The sequence below is a fragment of the Numida meleagris genome, chromosome 2 (assembly GCF_002078875.1).
Source record: "Numida meleagris isolate 19003 breed g44 Domestic line chromosome 2, NumMel1.0, whole genome shotgun sequence".
NCBI classification, from domain to species: domain Eukaryota; kingdom Metazoa; phylum Chordata; class Aves; order Galliformes; family Numididae; genus Numida; species Numida meleagris.
In genome coordinates, this window is record NC_034410.1 from 47,779,813 (window position 1) to 47,797,447 (window position 17,635).

General features: G+C 42.8%; 2 protein-coding genes across 3 annotated transcripts in view; one reads left to right on the forward strand and one right to left on the reverse strand.

Annotated features, from left to right (window-relative positions):
• The window catches only part of BMPER (BMP binding endothelial regulator), a 153,167-nt gene extending 142,449 nt beyond the window's left edge, over positions 1-10,718 (reverse strand). The window contains exons 1-2 of the mRNA XM_021388278.1: positions 10,604-10,718; positions 8,863-8,948 (exon numbers count right to left, since the gene is read on the reverse strand). Of these exons, the coding sequence (XP_021243953.1) occupies positions 8,863-8,877 (15 nt within the window). The 5' untranslated portion in view covers positions 8,878-8,948; positions 10,604-10,718. The remainder of the gene's footprint in view (positions 1-8,862; positions 8,949-10,603) is intronic.
• Positions 9,823-10,874, forward strand: LOC110394431 (POU domain, class 6, transcription factor 2-like). Of its 2 annotated transcripts, none has more exons than XM_021388279.1 (2): positions 9,823-10,281; positions 10,674-10,874. In XM_021388279.1, exons 1-2 carry the CDS (start codon positions 9,849-9,851, stop codon positions 10,868-10,870), a joined length of 630 nt encoding a protein of 209 aa, XP_021243954.1. In that variant the 5' UTR covers positions 9,823-9,848; the 3' UTR covers positions 10,871-10,874. The 2 variants fall into 2 exon arrangements, with proteins under 2 accessions (XP_021243954.1, XP_021243956.1); XM_021388281.1 differs by having other exon boundaries at positions 9,823-10,214; positions 10,674-10,759.

Genomic DNA, 17,635 nt, shown 5'->3' on the forward strand with positions numbered 1-17,635 from the left:
TAACCAATGAGTTGTCAGAAATCTCTTCTTCCAGAACAGAACTCTAGGACACATCAGTTTGCATCCTCCTGGGCAAGGAGGAGTGCAGAGCTGCTGCTTCCACGCCCCGCATAATATCTCAGATACAAGAGAGAAGGTATGCACATGCAGCTCTAAGGCAGAGTTAATCTGATTCAGTCTTTAACATTGAAGCTTTAAGAATATGTTTATTTAAAATGGGTACTCCAAAAACTGGGACCTCAGTTGGTCAGTGAAAATGCCAGATCTTTTTCAACCATTTTTTAAATGCTGTTTTATCATATATCCATCCTTCATGCTCACAAGAACTAACAGACTTCCAGCTCTAATGCTATTTACTGCCTTCTTCTGTAGCACTTAATAGCACAAATATATGCCTCCCTCCCTCCCTGAAAACTACAACAAACAACACAGAAAATGAAAACTGTAGGCAGGAGATTGTTGTGTAGTACAGATGTGGAAATGAACCTAGGAACATTTAAAGAGGATACAAGTCACAGACAGCACATGAAGTCATGTTATCTTTTCACTGAGGTAGCAGTACGCAGTCCTAGTTTAACAGCCCATTTTGGATCACTATCTGAAGTTAAGAGGATTCCAGACATGGGGGCAAATTGAAGGAAAAAAAGGAGAAAGAAAAAAAAAGCAAAAACTGGAAAAGAAGTCAAATAGGAGGAACAGACAAAAAAAGAAAAATACAGATCTCAGAAAGTATGCAAGGTCGACTCCTGAGGATGACAGAAGGGCAAGAAGGGGTGAGGTTCATGTTGCGCTTAGACAGAGAGCTCAGCACTTGATTCAGATGGATGCAAAATGGTGCACAAAGCTAAATCTGACAAGTGGTCAGACTAGAGATTTTTTAGCTGCAGCTTAATGCATGTGATGAAGAGGACAAGAGGCCTCAGAGGAAGTAATTACAGCAGTTACTAGGTACAATATGAGCAAGTACCAGCATGATAGTCATTTTAATAGTAGTTTTACAGGTAAAAGGTTTTATACAATATTGTTGGGTTGTTTTTTTTTTTTCCATAATGGCCTTTTATTTGACCATAAGCTCAATATAATAAAGGTTGCATTTTCATTTGATTTTTTGGTTGTTGGTTAATATTTTTCTTCTCTCAGAAATTCCTATTAAAACATGATGGGGATATAAAACTAGATATTTTGTGGGGAAAAAATATCTATTTTTATATAGCAGCACAAAGCAGAACACCAGAAATACTGACACTGTGAACCATTCACTTACAGGACCATAATTCTTAAGAAGACTGTTAACAACTCAATGGAAGAAACTTGAAAGCTAATAAAACTATATACAGGTAACTGTATGCTTTTAAAATGCCATTTTGATATTGGACCAGCTCTTTAATAATGTTTTTCTTATTGGCAATAAAAAAGTGCCTTAACTTAAACTGATCCATTTTGCACTTATTGTAGATACATTCCAAAGACATTTGCAATTTATATTACATTTTTCCATTTAGTTTATGGCATTTTTGTGCCCTTCATGCTTTTCTCCATGTTATTTATACAATTTAAATATGTTCTTTTGTATTTGAGCTCTCTGATCCATTAATTACACCAACGAGAATCTCATTTCCATACTTGATGTATCGGATCATCATCATTATTGCAGCGACATATCACCAGCACTCTTCCAGGGGGGTTTTGCCAAGACCTATAATCGGTTCAGCACTGTGTGCATATGTCTGCTTGCTCAATACAGCTGACTCTGTGTTAGAAATGTGCAAGTAGTGATTTCCTCACTAGCCCATGTGGTCTGCGAACACCATGAAATAGCTTCTTCAAGCCTGAAGATTTCCAGAAAGGCTTAATCACAAGCTATCACATATGACTGTACACTGCGTCTCCAAAATAAATGTCACGATAAAGCATAATGAGCTGAGGGCACAAATACCTATTTAGGGACGTATAAATCTCACCCACAATGTGGAGGGGTTTTGAGAGGTTTTTCTTCGCAGTAGCTCCAGGCTGCTCCTCTGGCTGGACACCCATCAGCAGCTGGAGCCCTTCTTCCAACTGAGTTTCACAGAAATCAGAAATGCCAGCATAGGAACATTGGGCTGGAATCCTAGCTCAAAGTGGGACTGATGGCAGCACAGCACTTTTTGATCTGAAAGGAATCTAGCCTGCAGGCTGTGGGACTGCTCTGGGATGTGAAGTGATGTGCAGCAAGTGGACTTCAAAAGAGCCACAGATGGCATAGACCCAACATACTGCTATTCAACCCACATTCATTCCTCAGAAGTGAAAATTACCTGGAGATGTTACACATGGTGCTACTTGGCCAGGGTGGCCATATCTGTATATGGGACTAGGCTGACTTGAACACTGACTCAACACTGCTGTTGTAAACCTAGAGGAACAAGTCAGAGTCACCATCTTTGCCCATCAGCTGCTTATGTTTCATTCTCAGATCAAAGTCTCACCTTATGCACATTATTGCATTAGTTAAGAATGGAGTGTACCTGAATTATTTTTAGGAGAACCTATCAAAGCAATCACCTGTAAAACAGATAATTAACCTGCTTTGGCTCTTGATTCAATTCACTTTGCACTTTGCAAAACTATCTTCATCTACACATGCTGTTCCTTGGTCTCCCTAAGAAAGGAGAAAAAAAAAAAAAAAAACTGGACTCCCAGTTGCACCAAACATGGAGTTTTAACTGTTTTTTGTTTTCTAGGTTTGTTTTTGGCACTGTTTTTTTTTTCCTCCTCATTTAAAAGATGTCATATACATCTGTATCTTTTTTGAAAATTGGATAAAAACTAATAAAGCTTTCATCATGTTGGGGCATGTTTGTGTTCCAGGAATCCTTCAAACATTGATCAAAACAGTGTTCTGTTTTGCAGTAATATGGGGTTGAAAACTACCAGCACACTACCGTATCTTAGGCTTTTTTGTCTTTTTGTTTGTTATTTTTGTGGGTGAAAAGAAAGCTGATTATATTATGCAGTATTAGAGACCAAGAGTACTTAAATTGAAAGAAGATGCAATCTTGGTAGATTCTACAGTTGATGTATGTAAACTATTGAAATTATATTAAATAAAGTAGGTATGAAAGAATTGTTTGATGATTTTTTTTTTTAATATGCATTTCTCCACTAAAAGTCATCTGGGCTGCATTATACCTTGACGCAACAACAATTGAATCCTGATGTAAGAAAACACTGCCATCTTCACCGAACATGTGTCAAACACTTGTTCTCAGGCTAGCTATGCACTTTTGAATTGCATATTGTGCCACAGAAATCAGCTATGTTACAGGTAAAGAATCTCAGCAAATCTAGCAGTTTTCTTGCTTCAGCCTACAACATGGAGTTGAATCTTACTGGGAACAAGGAGAACTGGGACAGAGGTTCTTTCTTCCATTTTTTGGTTTGTTGCACTTGGTTTCTAAACTCAGTTGTTTCAAGCTATAGAACTATATAGTGTTCTACCTAGTATAGTGAAAAATTTAACATAATTTTTAATGCACAAAGGTCAAATTCTACATTGCACATTTGGATTTAAAAGCGGAAATTTAAACTACAGAATGATGTTTCTAGCTGAATAAAACTTATGCCAAGCAAAACTCTGATTTCTAGTTTCTTGGGCTCCTGTCTCCAAACTTTTCTCAGGTTTCCAACACTTGGTTACACTTTCTGGCTCGCATTTATTTCCTTCTGTTCTGGATTTAGGCGATAAAAGGTTGAGACATATGATTACCACTCCTCAGGTGCACTTGGCAAATTTGAGGCACAGGCATGAGGGAAGGGAAGAAGGGAAAAGTAGGGGGAATGGCATTGTTTTAGACGTGGCTTGTCAAGATCACCACTGGCTTTTATCAGCTGTTACTTGACACAACTCACTTTGTTCTAAAGTATTTAGGAAAATAAAATACAACCCTTCCTGACAAAATAAGAGTGATTTCCTGCCAAATGGAGATATCCTCTTGTGATGTACAGGATTTCACTAGCTAAGGTGCACTTATCGATTTCCTTGCACTTCCTGGCTTCCCACCTATCTCTTTCAACTGGCATTTTTGATCCACATGTTAAAATTACGTACATCCACCACTGGCCAATGAATAGGTTATTCTTGGATCCCTGCTTGCTTTTGGCAAGATGCTCAGAGTTCACGTAGATGATGATATATGAGCCCGAAATGGCACGGCTCCCCTCACCACCACCCATCAGCACTGTCACCCCTGAGCTCATCTCACCTTCACAATAGTCAGCACTCAAAGTTTAATTCAGGCTAAGCTGATTCTGGGAGGTTTTTACGTTTTCATCCTAAAATTATACACAGGTTCTCATTTCACCCATTTCTGTCGGACTATAGCATTTTTATGTCTTTTCCACACATATATATTTCTTGAAAGCAAATGCTATAATATCAGGTGTGAGACTATTTCTATTTTGAGTTTTAGATATCTTCCAGCCAAAAAGCTGTACCAACAAAAACTCTATTGCACTTGGTCATTTACTGTACTGTACCAAAGTTGAACTTAAAATATTCCATGCCTATTTTATATGCTCACACCCATATAAAAGAAATGTAATCAAATGTTCCCCCAATTCTCCATTAACAGCATTTTCCTCCTGACATTTCAAAATCCTCAGAACATATCTGCCCTGCAAAAAGACCAGAACTTACCAAAGTGTGGTAAATTTTCACATTTATGAAGTTCTGTTTCTATATACGACTAATTCACTCAAGCCTCAGCAGCCCTCAGAAAAAATGCATTCCCATCTGAAATACTTAGGTCTGCATCTGAAGATGTGACATGTTTGGGTCCCTCCAAAACTTAAAAAGTGTATAAAACCTTCCTCTGGATTGAAATAGACACATGTTTCCACAGATTTGTGAGAATATTATAGAGGAGAATTTTTGCATTAGCTAGCCTAGATATAACCCCAAGCAGTCTCAAAGCATTGGAATAAAGAATCAGTTTCTCAAACTGAATCAATATAATTCCATTATGAATACTATCAATGTTATATATTTTTACCTCGAATCTGCCCACACTCTCTTGTAAAGTGCAAGTGAAGTGAAAGTGGATGGTTTTGTAGTCAAACCATTAGATGAAGAGTTAGGAGACCTAAGCTTTCATCACAGTCCTACAAGAAATTGCTTGTGGATAAACTACTATCTCTCTTTGACTTTGATGTTCTTCTCTGGAAAAAAAAAAAAAAGAAAGAAAAAAATACCTCACTCTTTGCAGTCAGCTGTAATTAATGATCATTTCTTTGGAGATCAAATTCATTCATGTTTATTAAGTGTTTTGAGATGGTTAGCTGGACAGCAATACAACAGTGCTGAAGTGTAATTGTAAAAGCTCACTTTGAAACTATTGCCTTACAGATGTTTAAAATGACCATTTTTAATGGGCATTATTATGATAATAAAGCAAAGACTTATAAATTATAACTTAGGGACCTCTAGATTTTGATCTTGTCAGAACTTACCATAATGAGTAATCACATCCAATAGGCAAAAGTTAAAAGAATTTTATTAGCCATAAGTAAAGTGTAAAGCTCACAGGGATTTTATTAGTTCTCATCTTTCCTACCAGAAAATATTTCTAGGGCTTGTAACTTCACAGCAGTTTAACAACAGAAGGATCAGAGGATCCTCTTGTCTTGATTTCCTCTGTATCACTAGCCACAGACTTTCATCTGACTGCTTCTGTGCTGAATTGCATATTCATAACTAAAGCATACTTCCAATCTTATTATCATTTGAAAGCATCACAAAAGCGAAATCCAACATCATCTGCAGTGCCTTGTTCTGCTGATATTTCTTGCATACAGAGCTGCAGTGTACATTCACACACACTCCTAGTCTGACCTCTGTTTCCTTAACTAGGGGCTAGCACCAGAATGGTTCTGTGCACTCCACTACATTTCAGTACAACAAGTGAAGAAGTCCACAATAGTGTCATCTCATGGTGGACACAGAGCCTTTTTATTAGAAAAGCACTACCTGAACTTTAGAAGTGAATGATTTACTATGTGCAGCATATGAAACCTCCAGCACGTCCCCCACTCTGAATTCCCTTATCACTACAACTTCTCTTTCCACATGCTACAGCAGATGCTTATGAATGAACTCATTTCACTTGGTAGCTGCATTTGGCTGCCTCTGGAAGATCCTCAGTGTTCAGGGTTTTGTGTTGCCAATAACTCTCAAATGAGACCTAAAAGCTTTACTGAAGCAGCACCCGTAGAAGCCAGCATCTACTCTATTTACCTTGTTCATGCTCCTGTCACAAAAACCAGCCCACCCTCTCTTCTCCAGTCAGTGAGAATAAACAACTTTTGGGTTTTGGACTTTCTAGCAAGGCTTCTCAGTCTTGTATGAGGAACTACATTTGTAATTGATCTTTGCAACCTCTGTTACATTATGGCAATTTATTCATGACTTACCAGTTTCTAGGTTCTACCACATTTGCTCTCAGAGTACTATGTCTTCCTTTGCCCTCCAGCCTGTTCAGCCTGTTAAGAGAGACTGTGAGATGGGGACTGCCTTGCTCATGCTGCCTCCCTTCTTCTGCCTTGCGAGGATGCAACCCTGTGCTCTGCAGGACACAACCTGCAGAGTCAGTTCTGTAAAACACTCGGTGATTTGGTTCCAGCCTTTCAGTTCAGTCTTCTCTCATGAGATGAGAAAGACGTGGAAAGACTTTATTTAGATACTCCAATTCTTCTCCGAGCCATTCAGATTTCCATAACTTGTGCAGTTCTCTATGACAGCTTGCAGCTATGGAAATGCATCGCTGATAGGGGAAACCTGTCATCATTCGATCCAATAGTTCAGTTACCTGCTTTCTTGTTGGTCTTAAGACAACTGCCCTTTGTCAGATAGTCTGTCTTCTCTGGACAGCAATTGTTTCCTTCCTGGAACAGCTGATTAAGTTCTCTTTTTAGTTGCTCTCTTCTTACAATACAGACATAGATCAGGTTTACCCTTGTAGAGGATGATCAGTCTTCCAGAGAAAGTTCCTCACTGAATCACCATTAAACAGCTGATATTTCTAGCTGGGTGGAAGGAAACCTGGATCTCTTTTCCCTTCTGGTCACAAATCACCATATTACATCTTTTATTTCTGATCTCCCCAAACCTCCTAAAGTAGATCTTCTCCCTTGTTATAAGGCCTGAACAAAGATTTCCACAACCTCCTGTCCAATAAGTCACTTATTGGGATTGGGATGCTGTACAGCATCAAAGTCAGTACCTCCACACCAGTTTCCTTCTTCTCTACCAGGCCTCCTGGCTTCCCACTCAAGAAAGAGAGATCACATTCACTCTTTGGCAGAAATAAAACAGTATATCCAATGCAGTAACTTGCTAGACATCCATATTCTTAAGAGAATATGGTATTCTCCTTGCACTGAAGGGGACCAAGTGCCCTCATTTGCTATTTCAATAAAGTATGCCCTAGTAACTGCAAAGATTTAGACTTCTTACATCCAATGTTTTTTGCACTCCTTCATGTTCATGCACTAAAAGGGTGCTCATTGATTTAATAAGCCAAGGTCTAGAGAGATCTATAAATATAAGTATTTTACCCTGCATTATTGCCCTGATGTCCAAGACTGAACTTCTGCTCCTTCACAGATAAATTGCTTCCTCACTGGTTAACACCAGCTTCCATTAGCAGGAGTGGTGGCAGACATATTTGGGAAGGTGATCCATGATAAAACACAGCTTCGTGTCTTTTTTGTTTTCCCTTTGATTTCATTACTCACCACATCCCATGCTCCTCCTTTCCCCACACCACTCTGTTCAGAAGAATCAATAACTTATTCTTTATCACTATTAGCTAAAAAGTTATCGTTGGGCCTCACTTTAAATCTACTGAAGTCAATGTGACATACATCAAACTCAATGGGCTTAAGATCAGGTTCCTACAGTTGCCAAAATTGCCTTCTAAAACTCAGCCTGAAACAATTCTTTAAGTCTTTTATAGGGTTGTAATAGTGCAGGCTAATGCTAATCAGATTTATAGCAGTAATAGAAGTGGGGAGGCCTTGAGATTTCGTCCCTAAAGTAGAAAACATTCTGTGCATTCCGCTACTCAGTAACTTCCAAAACATAAAGCATAGCACTTGCTGGTCTATGCTTCCCTTTGCATGCAACAGCACATTAAGGTTTATGGCTTTCTCTTAAGTATGTTGTGTGAAGTTTTATTTAGAATAACTATTTTTCAATAACTCCTAAGCCTTGGCGTGTCCAGCTGAATTGCTCCCAAAATGCTCAACTCTGAAGTAAAGTTATAAGGAAAGGGACTCTTTCTCCCCAAAACGTGTATTGGTGCATGATGTTGTTAACTGCTGCATTCCCACCAGAGCAGGCAGTGCCATCCTGGAGCAAAGCACCAATACAAGCATCCCTTGTGCTTTTGCTGTCTTCTGATCCCAGCACGTACAGCACCTTGGAGCCTCCACCTCATGCCCTTGTGCCAGGGGAAGCCAACCACATGGAAGCTCAAAGCAGCAGCATTTCCTACCCCTGCCTGTCACCCCTTTGCTGAGCTACACCCAAAGGGCTCCATGCACACCTCTGATTTCTGAAAGCAACTCCGAATTCACACCCCACATGCAGTTTTGCAATGTCATGTTAAAGTCACGTCTAACTTTGTGCCTGAAAGTTTTGAAGTCAAACCACTGCCAGATCAAGGATTGGGTTACTTTCCATTAGCTCAGTGCCGAGATAACCCCATGTTACGTAAAGGCAACAAAGGTACCCGAGGTTTGATTACGTAAAATATTCCCCTCTTTGTTCTGTTACTTTTAGCACAGGCCTGAATGTTCTTATTATCTGAAATCCAAACTTACCAGGCAAACACACATTATACAAGGGTTGTCTGTGATAAATGGTATCTGTAGAACTTCCCCTTCATTTTCACATTTTGCAATTGATCCTGAAAGAGAGATAAAAATTAAAAAACATTGACGTATTTTAATTCTCCCAGCTGGTTTTGGGTGATGACTTGTGAGTCTCCCTTAACCCCTGCTCTGTTCCTAGCCTTCAGCTTTAAGTTTCGCCCCAATGTGTCCATTTCGAGCAGCTGAGTATGCCAAAGGGAGCAGAGAAGTGACTGTCCCTTTATTGGCAGCACAGACCCAACTTGCTTTGTGTCCCAGTTATAGCCAAGAAGGATGCTTTTTATCGGACGATGTGTGGAGAATAATGAGTACTCCACGCAATGCGGGACGCTTCTGTAATGACAGATCCAGAGCTCGCTGAAATCAGTGCAAAGCTGTCCACCGCACGCTGGGTGTTGGACCAGGAGCCCGGCACAAGCGTTAAACCGAGCATCCTCCTGGCGCCTGACAGCCAATTGGCGACGGAGTGGAAGCGAGCGGGCTGACTGTCAGACGGAATCGAATTAGGAATCCCTTTATGGCCCTATTAGCCGGCATTGTGTCATGTTGGAATCGCTTCCCATTCGTGCTAGAAATTGATTCGCGTTTCCTTGCGTCCCCCAGAGAGCATTAAAATATAATCCTCGAGGGGAAAAAAGAAGAAAATGGAAGGGGGGGAAGCCCATCTCCTCCATTCACCTGCCCCGAACCCGCCCTCGCTCCCGCAGCCCCGGCCCTTACCTGTGAGCAGGGAGGAGGCCGGCGCCCCGGGGAGGCAGAGGGCGCCCAGGAGGACGGCAGCGGCCGGGACGAGGCCGGGTGGCCCCGCCGGGCCCCCGCCGGGCCGGGGCATGGTCCCGGGCCGCGCGCCGCTGGTGCCGCTGCCTGCGGGACGCCGGAGCCCGCACCGACCCCCGGCCCCGGGCTACGGGGGGGAATCGGGGGGAGGAAGGGAGATGCCGGCCCGCCGGGGAGTCCCACCCCGGGGAGGGGACTGCGGGTGCGGGGAAAGCAGCTGTCAGCGCCAGCCCCTCGGCCCCGCACCCCCTCTTTCCATCACCCCCCTCCCTTGCCCGCATCCCTTCTTATACCTTCCTCTCTCCCATAGTCCCTCCTCCAGCACCCCCCGGCCCCACGCCGCCTCCCCCCGGCGCACACAGGCGGCCGCGCTGCCAGCCCGGACCCCGCTTCCCCGCCGGGAGGTGCCCGGCCACTCCCTCCCGGCCCCGCCAGCACCGCCCGGGCCAAAGCGGCGTCGGGGGCTGCGGGCGGGGCGGGGGAACGGGAGCGCGACGAGCAGCAGAGGAGAAGGAGGAGGAAAGGTAAAAGAGGGCCGGGAGGAGAGGAAGCTGGGCTCCTCGGAGGGGTCCGCTGCTCGCGCAAACCCAGGTACCGGGACAGGGAGAGCCCGCTGCCCCCGGCGGGCCCGACAGCTAGTGGCCGTGCCATTCGTGCTTGGAGACAGTGAGCGGAGAAGAGGAGAAGGAGGGACGAGCGGAGCAGGCGGGGGACCGGCTGCGGGGCTCTCGTCCCCGGCTGCCGCCAGGCCGGGACCGCAAAGCTCCCCTCCTCCCCTCGCTCCTTCCCCCCCCCGGCGCTGCCGGGGCCGCTCCTCTCGCCGCAGCCGCGGCAAAACTCCGGCAGCCGGAGCCGAGGGGCTGCCCCGGGCGTCCCACCGCCCGGCCGCGGGCTGACGGCGCCCTGCCCAGACCTGCGCTGCCGAGTCCGTCCGTCCCCGGTAGGTTCTGGTCTTCGATCCCCCTTTGCGCTTCCGTCCGCAGGTCGCTGTTCTAGGCGCGGGCGCGGCGTGAGCTACGGGCGCGCGCCGAAGCCGAGCTTCTCCACGCGCAGCTGCCCTGATGGTGTGACACTTCTGCTACGCGGAGATTTTCCGGTTTTGCTTTGCAACTCGTATTCCTTCCACGGTGCTGTTTCACCGGGGATAGTGCGCGCTCGCAGAAATAAACCGCTCTGGTGACAAGCTGAAAGATGCTTTCGGATTCATTCGCGTTTGCACGATCTTTCTCTGGGGGGTGAATGCGAGCTGCTGCTTCAAAAAAGCGGACGGTAATGGCAAATCAGGTGCAGGCAGCGCAGGACTGCTTTTTCTTTAAAGACGTTTACTTCCCAGTCAGACGCAAGACAATTGGAAGCATTGTCTTGTTAGAATTGTTAGAACTGTTAGAATTAAGCCCAACAGACAGACCGCTGGAAGCTTGCAGCACCATTCTGAGATGCAGGATGCCCGCACCTCACTTCCAACACCATTTATCACTCACCTTTATGGTGGGAAACCAGCGTACTGTCACAGTACTACAGAAATCTGATATTTGTAAGCGTGTAGAAACTGCTAGCAAGATCCCTCCCTATGAAAAAAGAAAGGCTATTTCTTTTCTGTCGTACAACATCAATCTGAACAGGTTGGACTGCATAGGCATATACAATAATTTTGATGCCATTAAAGGAAGGAACTATAAAAAGAGGAGATTTTGTATTCCATGGAAATAAAATTGGGAGTGGTGCATAAGTACAATGCATGAAACTTCAATATATTTATTCTGGGAAATGATTCACGATTCCCTTTATTTCACAGATAAACGAGCCTGTAGAGGTACATATTACACACTACTCCAGAGGAGATTTTCGCTTGTCTGAATGTTTTTTCCACTGGAAAGATGTACTGAAGCTTTTGGCAAACTGGCTCTTCCTTACTTCTCTATCTGCAGTCAGTGGCTGTGTTTCCCTTTTCTAATTCCAGCGCAGCTACAGTCCTTCTAGAGCAATAGCCACAGGAAAAAAAAAATCAACTCCAATAATTTCTTAAGTGACAACTCCCACAGGAGAGTACTTATATCACTGTGTGCATTGAGCCTTCTCTTTGTGATGGTCTAAAATTCATTAAATATTAATGTTGCCTGGTGTGAGAAACATACAAATCATCAGAGCATCCGATAGCAATCAGCCATACAGATAACAGCAGGGAGCTAATGAAAATACTCTACAGATGCAAAAAGCTGTCAAATGAAGACAAGAAGGGACAGCAAGTGAGCTTCACACTCAACTCCTGCCATACCTCCTTCAGTTAGCAAGAACGTGTAATGAACTCATACCTAAGGCAGGGCAGTTGCGCAGCAATGCACACGGCTTTGCTGCAGCATCCCCAACACACTGATCGGCCCCGAACTTACCTCTGAAACTGCATCTGTGCGATGAAAATATTTTGAGTGCTCCGTGGGGTGAGTTTGCTGGGTCCACACCTTTTGCTGTGGTTGCCGCAGTGCTGAGGTGAGGTTTTTGCCCTGTCCTTCATCGTTCGATGCACCTGCTGATGGCACTGCGGGCCTCCCCCATCCACAGGCTGCCAGGTGCTGGGCAGAGCAGCCTGCTGAGGGCTCAGCTCCCCACCTACCTCTCATCACAGAACGGGGGAAGTGCTCATGATTGGGAGCAACCTCCGGTTCTTCCTGGCATCGATGGTGGTGACACACTACAGGGAATCACTCTCTAATTTCAAACTCCTGCAAAGTGAAATCCAGGACAGGAGGGAACTGTGCCATCCCAATCCTCCCACCTTAGTTTCACTCGTTCAGTACTACAGTATGAGTTTTGGCTCAGCTTTTTACCTCTCCCTTAACCTTTCTCCGAAGTCTATTGCATCAGTGGTCTGTGTTCTTTCTCGTAGTAATGTCACATTAAGCACAGTTCTAAAGGCTTGGGTATTATTTCTTCTTGCACCCGTGTTTGAATGGGTATTTACTTTTCCAAGAAACATTCAAAGCCGCGGTAACTTAGCAAAGTCGGAGGATCGGACTGAAAGCCGTGTCCTGCTGTTGGACACACACAGAGGCTTCTGTTATAACTGCTGGCATATAACAAAATCACATGTCGTCAAAATTCTTACCTCCTTTGTATAAGCATCACACAGTATCACTTTGTGTTGAAGGGATACGTTCATTAGTTTTGTTTATTGGTCAGCCCGGGTTCATTGATGGAGTGCTAGCTGTTCACAAGTACCTAGTTTTACGTCATTTGGCTCCTTCTCTAGTTATGCTTTCCCAGTGGTCAGCTATAAATTGTTAACAGTGTCAGCCATTAGCTGGTGACAATAAACGTGCAACTTAGCACTCACCTAAAATGAAAAACAAAGCTTTACTGTTTGTTGAAAATAATAATAGTGAAGAAGATGACAGTGATCATATTCACGTCTTTCTTCGTGATCATCTGTTTTACTAGCAAGTCAAAATATCAAGAACATTATTTATGAGCTAAAGAATTCTTCCAGAACTGAAGGGACACACTGAATCATTACAATTCACAAGTATTTTCTTTTGTTAAGGAAATTCGCTGTTCTAGGTCTCAGGCATAGGGTCCCTTCCCATGCAAGAAAGTATGCAATTAACATGCTACGTAGGAAAGTGCGTATGTTAGCACCAGGAATGTCCCTGTTTTTACTGTTTTTATGTTGCTGTGCATTGTTTAAATGCACTTTCTTTGTATTTATGAGACTTCTTAAAATAAAGAAGGAAACACCTCTCTGAAAAACACTACACTGATGTCTACACTGAATGACTATGCATTTGCAAGGCAATGAATATGCAATGAGAGTGGTTTATACATCAGATTGAGCTTACCCATTCTTGTTGTGTTGTTCATTTTACCAGCGATAAGAATTCTTGACCCAGTAACTTATATCATCAAAAAGAAGGGCACATGCATTTGCTGTAAATGGAGGTGTGGAAATGATAAGCTTCTATCTGACAATTCTTGCTAAGAGACCTGTAATTTGGGGAAGTATTTTGTTATCGTGATGCATCAAAACACAGCCACTGGGAAGCTTGGTAGCTCACAGAATCACGATGCTGTTCATCATTCTGTTGTCTCTACTGCAGCCTTTCAAATGCTTATGCATGTTCTTCTCAATAACTCATTCATTTCTGTGCTTAATCATGATTTAAAGTTAATAGTATCTACCGGTGTGAACAAACAGTATTTTATGCATAGCCACTTCTCCTCCATGAGATAACAACAATAAACCTTGAGACTGGCCTCAGTTTATCAGAGGTGTTCTTGACAAAGCCCCCCTACTGCAAAATAATCAAAAAACCAAGTGGATGTAAATGAGGGCTGAAGGACATACTAAGAGGCCTTAAAACTGTAACTGGATTAAAAATGACATACGGTCTGAGTCCTTAAATAAAAGGAAAGTATCTGAAAGTTACAGTGAAACTTACTTGAATAAATGTTTATAAATTTCATCAAACAACTCATCATTTTGACAGTTTTCCATAAACCCCTGCAACATGCAAAGTATTTTATTTATTTGTGCCAAGATAAAGATAATGAGTAACATTTTAAAAGTTTATTAACGTAAAATGTCTTGGCGTGGTCAAACTTGCATACTTCTACTGTTTAAATTATGTTTTCTAAGAACTCAAAAAGCCATACAAGAAAGAGTTTCTAACTGCAAAAGCCTTCAAAATCATCCTTGTAATTTGCATTTGTACAAATGCAAGCCAAATGCACAGAATCTAATCTGTACTGGATGCAAATGGCACCAGATCTCCAAACTAAAACATTAGTAATAATAACAATCAAATGGGCCGCATCACAGAGAAGAAAATATCACTCCAATGTGGAGAAAATGAACTGTTTTAGTCTTATATCAAGTATGCTAAAAAACAAAAATGATAACAAAAATGGTCATGCAGTCCTAACTATGGAAGTCCAAGCAGAAGCTATTAAATAGGCTATAGGCTAAACAGACATAATCAATTGGCATGTGCCTTTTTGTTACTCAGCTGCTGTAAATACAGTCTGTCTTCCAGAGAGAATAAAAAAAATATTTTGCGAGCTATGTGTTTTCATGTTAAGTTTACCCTTGAACATCTGCTGTGCCTGAGAAATGATAAGAGCTAATTAAATCACATAAAGAGTGACATGCACGAAGTACTCCTTTGTTTTGCACTTGAGAGACAAATGAATCCTGCATTTTGCCCGGCTACTCTCCTAGCTAATGACTGCAACAACTAAGGAGCATTTGAGAAACACTGTGTACCATGACAGACTGATGCCTGCGGATGAGGATGGTCTCTGTACACTGCAACAGCCTCACTACGTGCTCTAAAATTCTTGGTTCTGCACCACACACATGCCTAAAAAATCACTTGCTTATTCTGATGTGAGATTTTCCCCTCCAGCCAGGATCCAGTTATAAAGCAGCTGCCTCTACCAAGCGCAGAAAGGCAGAAGCTTGTATGTTTGCTAAAAGCCAAGTTTCCAACTGCACATATCCAGTAAGATCACCTCGTCTCCCATCAAAACCCTACCATGAGAGTTTTCATGTTGCTGTGCTCTTACTGCAGTTGTTTCTGTCTTATTGCAGAATTTCTCCTTGGGCTTTTCTGAATGTCAGCTGAAGGCTTAAGAACTCAGAGGTGATGTTTGAGGAACAACCATAAGATGCCAAGTTGGAGCTTCCTCTTGTTCATGTGGCTCCCATTTACACTCAACGAGCGAGAGGAGACCAAGGGCCATTAATTTTAAGATATCTATAATAAAAAAGTTATCGCTTGTCTGCGGTGGCAGGGAAAAAAGAGAAAAGGTGCTGTGTGGTGCGGTTGCTGGCAGATGGCAGTGTTGGGAGCCCAGATCTGCGCAGCCATCAGCAGCATGGCAGGGAGGGGATGGGGCTGCTTCCACAATTAACCTGAACCACAGATCTGTTTACAGCAATCTAATCCATATGTGCTAATATCTTGCTGCTACACGAGTGAAACTCTCTCTTGGATTGTTCTCATAATGTACTTTTTGCACATCTGGCTTCATATGCACAGGGCATTTGCTTCTACTGTTCCTGCAACGAATACAGCATACCTTATTCCATCTGGAAGCAAAACAAAAGAGTGTTACAGAGAAATCCTCAGTATTATTTTCCAGATACAAAGCTCAAGTAATTTAAGAATTACTTTCTTTTTTTACTTTCCCTTTATTTATTTTTCTTTTCAAAGAAAATTGTCTATGCAACTTCTTCTTGGCTTCTGATTTACATGAAAGTACGACCATTTAAAACAATATCTCATCTATCCTACTGACAGTATCACACATACAGGGCAACGGAATTTCAACCACAAGGAACTTTTTTTCATCAGCATACATGAACAAATCAGAGCAATCCTGCGCTGATCTGTTGTAATTTCTGAGAATTATGGAGTTTCATGAGAGTAATATAGCCAATATTAAAGAAATAATGTTGCAAGATATCACACTAAACTGCTCACCAATCTGGATGAATAATTAAACCCCAGATATTCTGCATGTACTTAAGCCCAAAATTAGACTCTTGTCTACTGTCAAAGACATTAGTGCTGACAAAGTAGAAGAGTGTTAAAAACCCATCTCATTTTGCTACTGATATGTGTGAGTCAGATTAGTCTTAGACAGTCACCAAAAGGAAAACCCACAGCCATTTCAGCAGGAGAAAAAGGTACTTGGAGAAGGCAGTGTAATTCATCTGCCTGCCTCTCAGCTATCTGTGGCTCTGTCAGAGGGAGAGGAGAGGACCATTAATAGTTCCTGAGGTGGGCTTTGAGTGTCATTATGCAGATCTGCAGGGGCTTTCAGCCCCAGCCCCAGCTTCCCTGTCAGTATATCTCTAAATGTATTGTTGAGAATCACAAGGTGAAAAGGAACAGGGAGAAGTATTTATCCTTGTAAAGTATCAGACACGTCTTGTATATACTAGCAGATTAAACCCAAGAGAGTCAGCTGAATTACCCGTGACCAAAGAAAACAACCAACAGTTTCAAGGCTTCATAGAATTTTATATATGTATTTACATGGTGTACATCATTTTAGATATCTTTAAATGTAAACTGGAGTCTCAAGGGAACGGCTGGCTGGTATCCTGACAGAATGATTTCTGTTCAGACGGTGGTTGGTGAAGAACTATTTTCATCACCAAGTTTGGGGCTTGGAGGGTTTGTTTTGCTTTTGGTTCTAACTAAGCTAGTTTGAACAACACAGAACTAACTGTTTACCAAGTTACTTAAAATTCTACCTGGATTTCATAGTACTGTATTTTGATTAACTTGAAGTTAGTCTGTAAGGCTGTGATCTAGTCTGTGTCAGTGTGAAAGTTAGATAATAAATAGGAGAGCTATTTTTAACAGAATGGATGTCACTGTGCTGAAAGCATTTTGGAAATTACTTGCTGTGCCAGTTTAGATCCTTCCCTGGGAAATGTTCACACATTGGAGTACCCAAAGGAGATAAATAAGAATCATCACATTGTTGTCAGAAAGGCTCTGCCTCCTGCGGGGCCTTGTTGAACCAGATCTCTAAAGTAAATCGGGATAACACAAACTAGGATAAATCTAAGTGCAGAGCGGCTGTGGCATCAGGATGACCATGTGTTTGGCCTCACTGTGTGCCGGGGCACCGAAGGAACAGGCCCTTCTCCCAAAGGGTGCATCTGTGGGGCTTAGTGGTAGCCTTCAGACCCCTCCCCCTCCAAGTACCATGCACGCAGAACTCTGCACCTCCAGGCCTAGGAGAAGTGATCACAGCCCCAGAACAAGCCAAGGGCACCTAGTCAAGATGCCAGAACAAGCCCACCTAGTCACAACCCATTTGCTCAGCCCTCACATTCAAACTGGCATTAGGCCTTAATTAATCCACAAACTTGGCTAAGTGGCTGCTACTGTCCAGGGTCTCCTAGGCTTTGCTTAGGAGGCAGTGGTCTGAT

Excerpts from the sequence above, each read along its gene's own strand:
- LOC110394431 (XM_021388279.1), top strand. The coding sequence starts at position 9,849 with ATGCCGGCCCGCCGGGGAGTCCCACCCCGGGGAGGGGACTGCGGGTGC. Across the intron at positions 10,282-10,673 it reads CGCTGCTCGCGCAAACCCAG|GTCGCTGTTCTAGGCGCGGG; the intron begins GTACCGGGACAG and ends TTCCGTCCGCAG.